Source organism: Geotrypetes seraphini, chromosome 8 (assembly GCF_902459505.1).
Source record: "Geotrypetes seraphini chromosome 8, aGeoSer1.1, whole genome shotgun sequence".
Lineage (NCBI taxonomy): Eukaryota > Metazoa > Chordata > Amphibia > Gymnophiona > Dermophiidae > Geotrypetes > Geotrypetes seraphini.
This window is the reverse complement of record NC_047091.1, coordinates 35852437-35864650: the sequence shown is the minus strand read 5'-3', so window position 1 is coordinate 35864650 and position 12214 is coordinate 35852437. Positions and strand designations below refer to the sequence as shown.

The 12214-nt window shown below is 45.3% G+C and overlaps 1 protein-coding gene across 1 annotated transcript; it reads right to left on the bottom strand.

The window, feature by feature from the left end:
• Positions 1–938: 938 nt before the first annotated feature.
• SH3BGRL3 (SH3 domain binding glutamate rich protein like 3) lies at positions 939–11730 on the bottom strand. The gene is made up of 3 exons (XM_033957483.1): positions 11570–11730; positions 2717–2884; positions 939–1892 (listed from the first exon to the last, which is right to left on the bottom strand). The coding sequence occupies exons 1-3, from the start codon at positions 11612–11614 to the stop codon at positions 1824–1826; spliced, it is 282 nt and encodes a 93-aa protein (XP_033813374.1). The 5' UTR covers positions 11615–11730; the 3' UTR covers positions 939–1823.
• Between the last annotated feature and the right edge of the window lie 484 nt (positions 11731–12214).

Here is a 12214-nt window from a genome sequence, read left to right as displayed (position 1 = left end):
GGGACAGGAAAAGAACTCATGGGGATGGGACAGGAAAATGAGTTCCCGCAGGGGCAGGGAAAAATTTGTCCCCATGTCATTCTCTAATTGTAAGCTCTCCAGGGACAGAATTACCTGCCATATCAGAATGTAACTCGCCTTGCATAGTACTGAAAAATGTCTGAACATGTAAATAAGCTTGCAGAAGCAAATGGTCCTACCTCCTTCCCCTGCTGCTTGTACTTTTATACCCATCCAAATTCTTTGCTCTGGCTTCACTGAAGTAGCAGTGTTAATATCTCAATTGCCAACTATCCATCACATAGCTCTATACTGCACAGGCTGCAGCACTATGTAAGAACATAAGAATTGCCGCTGCTGGGTCAGACCAGTGGTCCATCGTGCCCTAGCAGCTTTTGTCAATAACAGGCAGGGGTAGAATCTGCTTTATCCCATTCTTGCTAGATTTGTCCAGCCCCAGATGCTTAAGACTGTTTTTGTCCTGATGGAGAAAAGAGGAAGGCATAGCATAGTGGGCAGAGCAACAGCCTCAGCACCCTGAGGTTGTGGGTTCAAATCCTGCACTGCTCTTTGTGGCTCTGGGCAAGTCACTCACTCCTCCATTGCCCCAGGTGCATTAGATAGATTGTGAGCCCACTGGGACAGACAGAGGGGAAATGCTTGAAGTATCTGATTGTAACAGTTTAGATAATCTTGATAGGTGGTATATAAAGATCTAAAATAAAAGAATGTGGAATATTTTAGTCACAAGAGTCCAGCTAGCCCAGAGTCTCATTTCAGAATATAGCGTTTTAGGATAGGTATCAGAATCCGTTTCCCTTTAGATTGGGGATTGTCAGAAGACCAGAACCTCTTTTCTGAAGTCATAACACAACCTCATTTCATTCTTCAGCTGGGTCCCATCCTCCATAAGACATACAGCAAGAACAGCAGAAAAATATTTTTGTCTTAACATTTATTAGCATTGAGGAAGACAGAGCATCTTACACTTCCCCTTTGGCAGGAATGAACACAAGAAGTCATGGTTGGACCAACTTACAAAAAGGAACGTATTAAGTAAGGAGGCTTATGGGGGGGGATGGGCCAAACGGCCTTGGTTCCAGTCATCCCTTTCTGAGGACATACTGTGGACAGTTTGTACTGAGAAATATTCTATAGATTTCTAGCGTTTCCCTCACCCATCTGAACACTGAAAGTATGTTGAGAAAAGTGTTCCCTCTGCAGAGCATGTTAATTCAAACCTGATCTAACCATTTTATTTCCTGATCTTTAAAAGAACAGGCCTGGGCTGCTTCCATCTCAGACAAGTGGAAGTGCTTAAAATGGTCCAGAATTGAGATTAAAGGCTGAAAAAAATTTCCCAGGCAGCCATGTGGCATGGAGTGTAAACAGAGCACCTATGCAAGCCAATGGCAACTACTTTGATGCTTCATGCTAGGCCTATCCCACCTGGGGATCTGGAGAATAACATCTTGTGCTTAGGAAACTGGGAAAGTTTCCAGCCCTGTTATCAATTAAGGGCAACGTCTAACAGGAATGTAAGGAAAAAGCCCCTTTCTTAGCATTCAGAAGCTACACAGAGCCAAGGAGTAATTCTGTTGAAGCAGCAGGAATGTATACTGGACTTCTGAAGTGGTCCTGCTCACTAGATAATGGTTTTAAGACTAGGGATCAATAAGCAGCAGTGGCAAGATCAGATCAGGTCCATAATTCTGAGATAGAGAAGGATTACACAGAGTTGGAATGGCGCAGAAGCTGTTGGGAGCAGAATGGTCATTGTAGAGTTTAAGAATCCAGTTGGCACAGGACGAGATGAGCAGCGGTCAAGACCTCAGCTTCAGAAATTCGTTCAGTGCATCTCCTTCCACAGCATCCCTGAACTGCTCATAATCCTGTGGATGCAAGAGACGTGATGAGCTCCCATTTACTAAAGCAGTCACAGAGTGAATATTCTAGTCTGAAACAATTAATATTTACTTATAGCTCAGAGCCGGCTCAAACCTACGAAACAGGGAGCCAAAATGCCAGTCCAGTTTACCTTCAAACTTCTAGAAGGATAGATGCTGAATTGGGATTTTGGCCCTATTCAGCTGGTCGAGAGCAGAGGGGTGGAGCTGGAACCCCCGTCCCTTGAGCCTGCCCTGTTACAGCTGGCAACCCACATATGTATATATAAAGGAGAACATATGGCTTTTCCAGTGGAATAGGTGTATCATTCTGGACAAGTGGGGAATTTCCTCATCACAGCAAGCTCTGCAGAAGGAATCTGCTCTGGATTTTTTTTTTTTCTGTGATCCTTTTACTTCATAGGGAGCTCTACTGCCACCTACAGTTTTTTTTCTTCTGAACACAAGCCTGAAGGAGTGTTTCTGTTCTGCTCTCCCTTTTTCTTTATTTTATTTGGTGGTTTTCAGTTACTTTTTGAAAATATGGCCTTTTTAAAAAATCATTATCAGCTAGTCTTAATATAAAAGGAATTATGTATAATTGAAGATGACTGTCACAGGGCCCTCATGAATACCACACTACAATTAATCAAATAAGTGAACCCCCCCAAAAAAGGGAAACACATCTAACTTCCTGCCCTCTGGCTCCCTCACATACCTTTAGTATCCCTGGTAGTCCATTCTTTTCTATCAGACCCAATATGATTAATATTTCTGTACATTCTGCTAATGAGAAGCTTGTGGTTTCTTCTTATTTTTCATATACTTACTCCACAATACTCATCACCATTAAATATCTGAGGCGGGGTGGCTTTAGGGTCCCCTGACTTGGTCCTCATTTCCTCACGCAAGCTGTTATCCTGGGAGATATCCACCATCTCATATTTAATGCACTTTCCATCCAAGATCCTCGTCACATCCGACTGATGAGCTTTGATCTGAAAGAGGAAGAGGATCAAGTGCGTCAGAGACGGGCCACTGGCACAGGATAAGAGGAAGGAAATGAAGACAAAAAAAGGCTTTTACAGCCTAATATAACCAGGTTATCATAAATTATGCAACTAAAATGAAACAATACCAAAGTTGTGTTCATAAACCAATACTTAGGTTCTGTAAAGCTTTTTCCCCCGATATTTATCAGCAGTCTGGCAACACTTCATCACTGTGGGCGTATCATGCATCACTACCTCACATGTTCAAGCAAAATATATTTCAATATGCATGGGAAACTTGCACCAGTGGTGGTGGAGAGGGAGTATGCCAGCACATATCTGCCCCTGTTTTTTTGCACCTAAATATGAGCCTTGCTAAAGCTTTACATCTAAAAATTTTTGCAAGCCTCATTTAGGTTAAGAACAGTTTTCATTACTCACTTTCGCACACAGGAAGCTAAAATGTACTCAAATTATGCGCATGGAAAACCTGTACATCTCTCTGCTCATCTAATATACTGCATATCACATAATGCAGAATGACTATGCATGAAAGGTGATGAAAGGTCAGAACTGTGACGGTTCATCACCAGCAGACAGTTACACAGCATGTATAGTTGGGTTGGGGAGGAAGCTTCTTGCAGATCTGCAAGGATAAAATAGGAACAAAAAAAATAAAATTGGGTGTGTGGTTGTGTGTTTAGCAAGGCTCATATTTAGGCATAAAAGAAAGCTGTCAATCTGCGTTGGTGCATCCCGTTTCCTTTGGACGTACGCAGCCAAGGATCACCACAAGTATAATTTGAATGCATTTAGATACAAGTGGCTGCTGAAAAGTTCTTGGCCGAAGCGAATGATGTGGAGCTATTCCACACTGTTCATTTCAATGATATGAATTGGTTGGGCTGAGAACCTTTCAGGGGACACTCGTATTGTGATGTCATAATGCCTCCATCTACAATCATTTCATTGAAATGAACAGTGTGGAATAACTTGTAAGTTTCAGGGCTCCACATCATTCTCTTCTTGGTTCGGCTGAGAGCCTTTCAGGGAATCCTCATATTGTGATGTCATAATGCCTCATTCCACCAATGCCTAAGAGTCAACCTTGTCGGAGATGTCACAATGGCTTGGTTTCACTGTACCTGTGCCCATTTACTAGATGCATTTGCCTCATTGAAATGAACAGTGTGGAATAGCTCCACATCATTTGCTTTGGCCAAGAACTTTTCAGTGGCTCCTCGTACATGATGAAATGTCAGCAATAAATGATCTGGGCAATTGTATCCTTACCCATACAGACGCTTGAAACATTGACAGACTCTTGTGTATACAATATACATGTCACCTAGTCTAGTGTACACTTATAAAAGGAACTGGAATTTTTCGAGGCACACAGTTTGCAAGACACTGGAATACAGTGAAGAAAGGCAAATCAACTGCTCTATTGCAGATGGCAATCTTCTAATTTGAAAGGTCTGGGGGGGTGCCCTATGTATCAATGTATCAGTGCCTTCCGCTCAGGAGAGTATGCTCGCCAATTTGGCAAATGACATTTTCACAGTTTACAATACCTTGCCAGAAGCATTGAGGGAAAATTATGAGCTTTCACAAGCATCTAAAGGCGCCATCTGTTTATATTAACATGCAAGTATCATGTTGGTGGTTTCTGTTGGAGGGATTGAAAAATCGCAGGTCAAACTACAGCAGAGGGCGTGGCAAGATGAATAGTTTGAAGGTTGTATTTTTTAACTTTCTTACATGTTGGCCATTTAAACTAAATACGCAAACAGTAGAGATGTGCCCAAAGAACAGGCATGCTGATTAATTTCAAAATTCTGCTTTATTCATTCAATGACTCGACATGTTTCGGATCGAGTGGCCTGCATCAGGGGTCTTCTGAATGATAGGTCACACTTCGTAGTTTCACAATTAACGCGTCACCAAGATGGAATTTGTATAAGAACATATAAAGGGCTCTTGTCGAGTGTCCAAAGATCACGAACTCAACACTCGCTAAACTATACACCTGGCAAAAGCCGATTTAAGTGTTTAAAATAAAAAAAACTCCAAATAGTGGATCTAACAGGCCTCAACACCTAAACTCTTCCCTATTACTAGGTGTTTTTCCACAAGATCTAACATGTTTAAACAGCAGCAGGGAGGGGAAAAAGACAGCACACCTGCAGCGGTGAAGCAAGACCAAGTATTTAGCAATACAGTCAGGCTTGTGTAAATAGAGAGTTACAGCCTAGGAAAATCAATGACTCAATTGTATCAGTTTTGGCACCAACTGAGGGGAATTTCAGGGCTAAGCTAATTGTTTACTACACTGAGGTCAGACGGTTCTTTCCTCCTATCCGGTTTGATTCATCATTTTTATGTACTTTCTAAAGCAAGGTATCTTATCACCACACCTCTAAGGCCCAGATGCACTAAACTGGTGCGTTTTAAAATGGCTCACCGCAGGCTTTTCCATGCATTCGTTGCAGCCTCCGACTCTGCTATGCAAATGAGCTTATTAGTATTAAAACAAGCACTCCAACTGATGTCCTAACATCGCTTAGGGATGCACAAAATCTAGCGCCGACTTCTAATGACCTGAAATTACAAGGTCTGCCATATATATATGTTAAAGGCACATTTTAGGCATGCTCCTCTTGTCATCCACAGACTCCCGGACCTCTCAACCCCTCCCCCCCACCTTGTAAAGATCGGCAGGACCGATGCTTACTCCCTCCTGGCCTCGGAAACCCACACCTCCCCCCATGAAGATCATTGGCAGGAAAGATGTCCACTCCCTCTTGCCCAGTCCCTTCTGCCAGCAGGCCCGCCTCTTAAATATGGCGGGCCTTCTCCTCTGTGCATGCTGGGATGTAACAGGAGGGGCCGAAGGCCCTGATTGGCTCAGATGCTTAATGCCCCTCCCATGCACAACATCTGTGCCCACTGAAAAAATAATAATAATAAGGAAAAGTCTTCCTGCTCTGAACAGCTGAGTGACAGGAGGCCGCTTTGGGGCTTCCCCTGATGCTCAGCTGTTCAGGCTTCCACTGCCAGCACTGCACATATGTCAAAAGTCGCTTTTCCAACGAGTGATTGGACGACAGGATTACAACAGACCTCCACAAAACTCTTTTGCATGCAAAGTCATTTGAACATCAATTGCCATTTTCAAGTCAGACAATTTTTCGGCCCCAAAGCAACCCACAGGATTTTAAACAATTTTTCTACATCCAGGCCTAGATGCCCTAAATTGCAATGTAAACTTTCAGAAGTTACAATTGCAGAGAGACTGAGCTTTCCCTACCACCCTTCTGACCTCCTCCCCAATCATTTCCGAATATAATTCAAATTCCTTTTACTGACCTACAAGTGCACTTGCTCCGCAGCCCCTCAATATCTCTCCTCATTTATCTCCCCCGTGAACTCCATTCATCAAGCAAGCCGTATGCATGGAACAGACTGCCTAAGTCATTTTGTCAGGTTCAGTCTCTTGCAGTTTTCAAATCCAAGCTAAAAAGCCCACTTTTTCGAGACTGCTTTCAACTCATAACTCCCACTCACCTTAAAGTTACCTATGCCCTTCCTATCATCCTATCCTATCATCGAGCTTACAATCTTACTAACTATGTATACTCTGGAGAAGAAGAGGCCCAGGGTAGATATGAAACCGACATTTATATACTTGAAAGGTATTAATAAAGAACCAAATCTTTTCCAGAGAAGGGAAAATGGTAAAACTAGAGGGCATAACTTGAGGTTGCAAGGAGGAAGACTTAGGAGTAACATTAGGAAATTCTTTTTCATGGAAAGGGTGGTGAATGTCTGGAATGAGGTGGTGGAGAGGAAAACGGTGATAGAATTGAAAAAAGTGTGGGATAAACACAGAGGATCTCTAATTAGAAAAAAAATGATATACAGTGGTGCCTCACACAACGAACTTAATCCGTTCCAGGAGCAAGTTTGTTATGTGAAACGTTCGTTGTGTGAAACGCGTTGTCCCATAAGAATACATGTAAAACAAAATAATTCGTTCTGCAGCCCTGTTTTCCCATAAGAATACATGTAAAACAAAATAATTCATTCTGCAGCCCTACATTTCCCTCCCTCCACCTCACCTTATATGCAGAGTTTGCCAGCTTTCTTTTTCACCCAGCCGCACGCTTTCAAAAAGCTGTGCACGCGCAGCTGCTGAAGTTGATCAATGTTCTCCTCTCCTGCAACTTCCGGTTTCCGGTTGCGTCAGAGGAGAAGATTGAACAACAGAGCATGCGCGCATGTGCTGCTCTTTGAAAGTGTGTGGCTGGCCGAAAAAGAAAGCCGGAAAACTCGGCATCTAAGGTAAGGTGGAGGGTGCTGCTGTTCCCGGCTCACATTAGGAAGCGGCGAGAGTAGTTCCGCCCCCCCCCCGGGCCCCTCGGGCGACTTCGTTGTGTGAAACGAAGTTCGTTATAGGGAGCAAGACAAAAAGTTCGTTATGCGCAGCGTTCACTGTGCGAGGCGTCCGTTATGCGAGGCACCACTGTAAATCAAAGAACTAAGGCCGGTACAGTTTGTGTCCCATATACGTTGATTTGATGTAGGATGGGCTAGGGAGGGCATCAATGGAACTCCACTAACTTGGAACACGAGGACGTTACTGGCCAGACTTTACAATAGATATCCTGCAAACAACGGGATGGCTGGATAGGTTGGATGGCAACTTCAGCAGTTGGAATCTAGGACAATACCAGGTGGACTTTATAGTCCAAGGGCCCGATACACTAACCGATCCGTGTCCGATCTGTGGCAGGCTGACCAATTCACTACATGCTAATATTTAAATGGGGGTGATTGAAGGAGCACCCCCCCCCACGGATCACTACTGAGCGATCCCGATGCATGCTCAGACCATTTCTTTGCCTGTCGATGGTCTGCGCATGCTCTCTCCACGCAAGGAAGACACTGTTGCAGGCAGGGAGGGAGAAGTGTCAATCAGCCAGAACACGTGAATCCTACTAGGCCTTAACCCACCCCGACTCTCCTACTCTCTGCCGCCTTCTCTGCAGTGCGAGCCCGCAGGGCTGCACTGCGGCATATAAGAACATAAGAATTTGCCTCCGCTGGGTCAGACCAGAGGTCCATCCCGCCCAGCGGTCCGCTCCCGCGGCGATCCTTCAGGCCTATTACCTGTGCAGTGGTCCCTGACTATTCCTATAACCTAGCTCAACTCCTATTTGTACCCCTCAATCCCTTTATCCTCTAGGAACCTATCTAAACCTTCTTTGAAGCCCTGTAACGTGCTCTGTACTGGAAGATCTGGGCAGAGTGCAGGGTGGCAATGGAGTAGGAGAGTCGGCAGAGACATGTGTGACTGGTCACCAGCAGTCGCTTCTTCTGTTGATCGGCCAGCCCAGTCGGTGTCCCAGATTTGTTTAGTGAATTGCGTCCCTGCCTACTTTGCACGCCGTTTCCCCTCATTTGCATGCACGGATCGGAAGAGAGGTTAGTGAATCTGGTCGGAGGGAAATCGAGTCACAAACCGATTGGTACACGATCGGTTTGCTTAGTGAATCTAGCCCTATGACCCAGAAATATCAAAGAGGAAACAAGTTAATCATGTATTTTTAATGAGAAAATCTAATGGGCACACTGGATGGACCATTCAGGTCTTTATCTGCCGTCATTTACTATGTTACTATGTAATAGAAATCTCATCACCTACTTGTGTGAACCTTCTATCAAGGAACAGGGGCTTGTCCAGGAGGCAGAGATAGCAAATTAACATTTACACTTCTCCCTCTGAATCTGCGGTTTCAATATCCATGGATTCGGTTATTCACGATTATTATTTTTTTTTAAAGCTAATTCTGGACTTTCCCCACCTCCCTCCCGGTATCCCAGACCTTACCTGGTGGTCTAGCAGGCTTTTGGGGCAGGAGTGATCTTCCTACACTTCTGCCCCGTGCAGATCACTCATAGAAAATAGCTGCCCCGAAAGCCTGCTAGACCACCAGGTAAGGTTTGGGATGCCGGGAGAGAGGCTGGAAGGTCCGGAATGAGGCAGGGGTGGGTCAGAGACGGCCAAAAACTTATTCGTGATTTTTCACACTTCGCAGTCCAGCTCTGCACCCAACCCCCGCGAATACCGAGGGAGAAAAGTCAATGTGCAGAGTAAGACCGACTGAAATGATACACGTTTCTCCTGTTCCCTACCTAGCCATCTCCACTGACCTGGAACAAAGCACACTGTAGATTCCTGGAGGAAGCTGAGAAGAGCTCTTGAAGCAGAAGGGACAGAGGCTCTCTTACAGCAGGACTACACCAGGGTTATTAATACTAACAATGCTGGTTTAAAGTCCAGTCTCTTTAAAAGAAAAGCTGCCATGCCTACACTGGTTGCAGGACTTGTTACCATTCACAACAAGTGGAGAACATGAAGGGTATTCTAGTTTGTTTGGTTTTTAATCCACATATGTGGATGTGTTTCAGGAAGTGAGCTGCACGGGAACGGAGACGACGGGAATCCCGCGGGACCCGCGGGTTCCCCCTTCGGGTCGCGGGGACGCCTCCGAGGGTCGCGGGGATCCTGCGGGGCTGGATGTACTCAATCACGCGGCTTTCTTCTCCCTACCTGCTCTGCTTGCAGCACAGAGCCGAACGGAAGTCTTCCCGACGTCAGCGCTGACGTCGGGAAGACTTCCGTTCGGCTCTTTGCTGCAGGCAGGGCAGGTAAGGAGAAGCCTCGCGGTTCGAGTGGCTACCAAGGGAGGGGGCGGTCCGCCCTGGTTGCAACACAGCCGGCCAGGTCCCCTTACTTTTGTTGCACTTCCCCGACTGACCGACAACAGCCCCGGTCCGACAATCCTCCCTACCCTGTAGCCGCAAATCTAAATTACCTTCTTACAGCAGCTGTAAGAAGGTAATTTAGATTCGGGTTAAGGGCAGGGAGGTTTGTCGGACCGGGACTGTTGTCGGTCGGTCGGGGAAGTGCCACAAAAGTAAGGGGACCTGGCCGGCTGTGCTGCACCCGGGGCGGTAGAGAAGGAGGGGGGAGAAGGACGCTAAAAGCACTGAAGACAAAGGGGTGGAGAAGGACGCTGAAAGGCCATGGGAAGGGCGGGGGGGGTGAGGGGGAAGGACTCTGAAAGCACTTGTGGAAGACAGAGGGGGGAGAAGGATGCTGAAAGGACATGGGGAAGACGGGGGTGGGGTGGGGTGGTGGAGAAAGACACTGAAAGGCTATGGGGAAGACAGAGAGGGAGAAGGACGCTGAAAGGACATGGGGAAGCAGAGGGGGGAGAAGGACACTGAAAGCACATGTGGAAGACAGAGGGGGGAGAAGGACGCTGACAGGACATGGGGAAGATGGGGGGGAGAAGGACGCTGAAAGGAAATGGGGAAGAGAGAGTAGGGAGAAGACGCTGGCAGGGAAGAAGACAGATGCCAGACTATGGGGGGAGCGGAGAGAAGAAGATGGGTGCCAGACCAATTTGGAAGGGGGAAGAAAGGGAGAGGCACAGTAACAGAGCAAATGGAAGATGCAGAAGGAAGAGAGACAATGGATGGAAGGAATTGAATGAGAACATGAGGAAAGCAGAAACCAGGCAACAAAGGTAGGAAAAGAATTCTATTTCTTTTTTTTTTTTGCTTCAGGATAAAGTAGTATATTAGTTGTGTTGATAAAAATGTATAAACATTAGAGGTTCTGGTAGAAACCCGTTTACAAAGTATGTATTCTTCCCAATTAATATTTTCAAATTAATAAAGTCTTTTTGCTTATTTGTAAATAGGTTTCTACCAGAGCCTTTAATTCAGTAGCATAATTAAATGAAATAACTATTTCTGAAGTTTATAGGGACGGGTGGGGACGGAGGGACTCCTCACGGGGACGGGTGGGATTTCTGTCCCCGCGCAACTCTCTAGTGAACACCGTTAGCCCTCGATGTAAAATTCCTGATTTCAGTGCATCATCTCTGCAGTTTTCCTTTTTGCTACTTGATTCTCATTGCAGAACTTTTGGATCTTTTTTTTTTTTTTTAATCATCTTGATGACTAGACCCACCACCACACATCACTGCAGTCTGCATGACTCCAGATCCCTCTAGCAACTATCCAGCATCTTACTGAGTCACTCCCACGGCGTCTAGCTGCCAGAGGCGGTTATTCTGGATATTAGCAGGTGGTCAGAATAATGTGACTCAACTTTATTTATTTATTTATTTAATAACCACGAACTGAAGATCTCAAAAACAAACTATTTTCTGTGCACATTTTGTTTAACAAACATTAACTTCAGACAGGCCCAAAAGAGCTGCTTCTGATTCCACAAAGAAAAATATACCGGTACTTAACAGATATAGGTAGCATTAAAAAAAAAAAAGGCATGCACAACACAACATTGGTTTTCCCACCTATTAGCCAACACCTTATTCCAGGTCAACCAATTAGGCTGCTCCAGTTCCGGTTTTGCTCCCTTACAATCCACGTATTCATTTGCAGATTTTAAATTACTATTAAAGAAAGGGGCATCAATAGAAAGTTTCAAGCTACAAATTCGTACGCTTAACCCAGAGTATGCAAGAGCAATAAAAGGAAACCATGTAAACACAAGGACCGCACCCTCAACCTCTCTCTTTTCCCATTCGCACCCTTCGATCACAGCCTGCAAGGCAGTGATCAGCCCCCATCCCCCCCCCAGACACTCACCTCCCGGGAGCAGGTCACCGACGTGCAATACAACTTGATGCTCATCTTGCAAGCAGCTCGAGCTCCCAGGCCTCTACCTCTCGCGCCGTCTCCTTTCCAGTTGCGCGTGACAGTAAGGAACCAATAGCCGGCGAGGAACGACCACAGTGGTCGAAAGGAAGGTAGGCTGTCAATCAAGATGTGGATGGGGCGTGTCTGCTCTTTCCGCACCTCGTATAGGCCAGATCTAGCCAATTGGAAGCTACGTAAATACCGCCCTACCCCCCCCCACCTAGCGCCAATGACGAGCCCGTGCGGCTGTCGTAAGGACGCGAATATGATAGGGAAGAGCGGTGATGGCGTCACCCTATATAAATAAGGATTAAAAATAATAAATGCCCATGCTACAAAAACTAAATAGATCAAAATAATCCTCGAAACATTAGGCGCATCAGCTTTTATCTACTGCTTTAATAGAGGGTTTACAAGAAAAGCAATTCTTTTAAGATTGACTTGACATTGATGCAAAGAACCCATTGTTCTCAATGGGGCTATTTATTGATTGCAAATTGCTTTAATATGCATTTAATACAAGCTGTTACTGAGTTATTAATCAACTAGTGTTTAAGCCCGTTACATTAAACGGGTGCTAGAGTAGATGTCTGT

What these genes read in the sequence shown, in the direction of transcription:
- SH3BGRL3 (XM_033957483.1), bottom strand. Translation starts at nt 11,614, where the DNA reads ATGAGCATCAAGTTGTATTGCACGTCGGTGACCTGCTCCCGGGAG. An exon ending in CGGTGACCTGCTCCCGGGAG is followed by an intron (nt 2,885 to 11,569) that starts GTGAGTGTCTGG and finishes TTCCTCTTTCAG; the next exon opens with ATCAAAGCTCATCAGTCGGA. An exon ending in ATGGTGATGAGTATTGTGGA is followed by an intron (nt 1,893 to 2,716) that starts GTAAGTATATGA and finishes TTGCATCCACAG; the next exon opens with GATTATGAGCAGTTCAGGGA.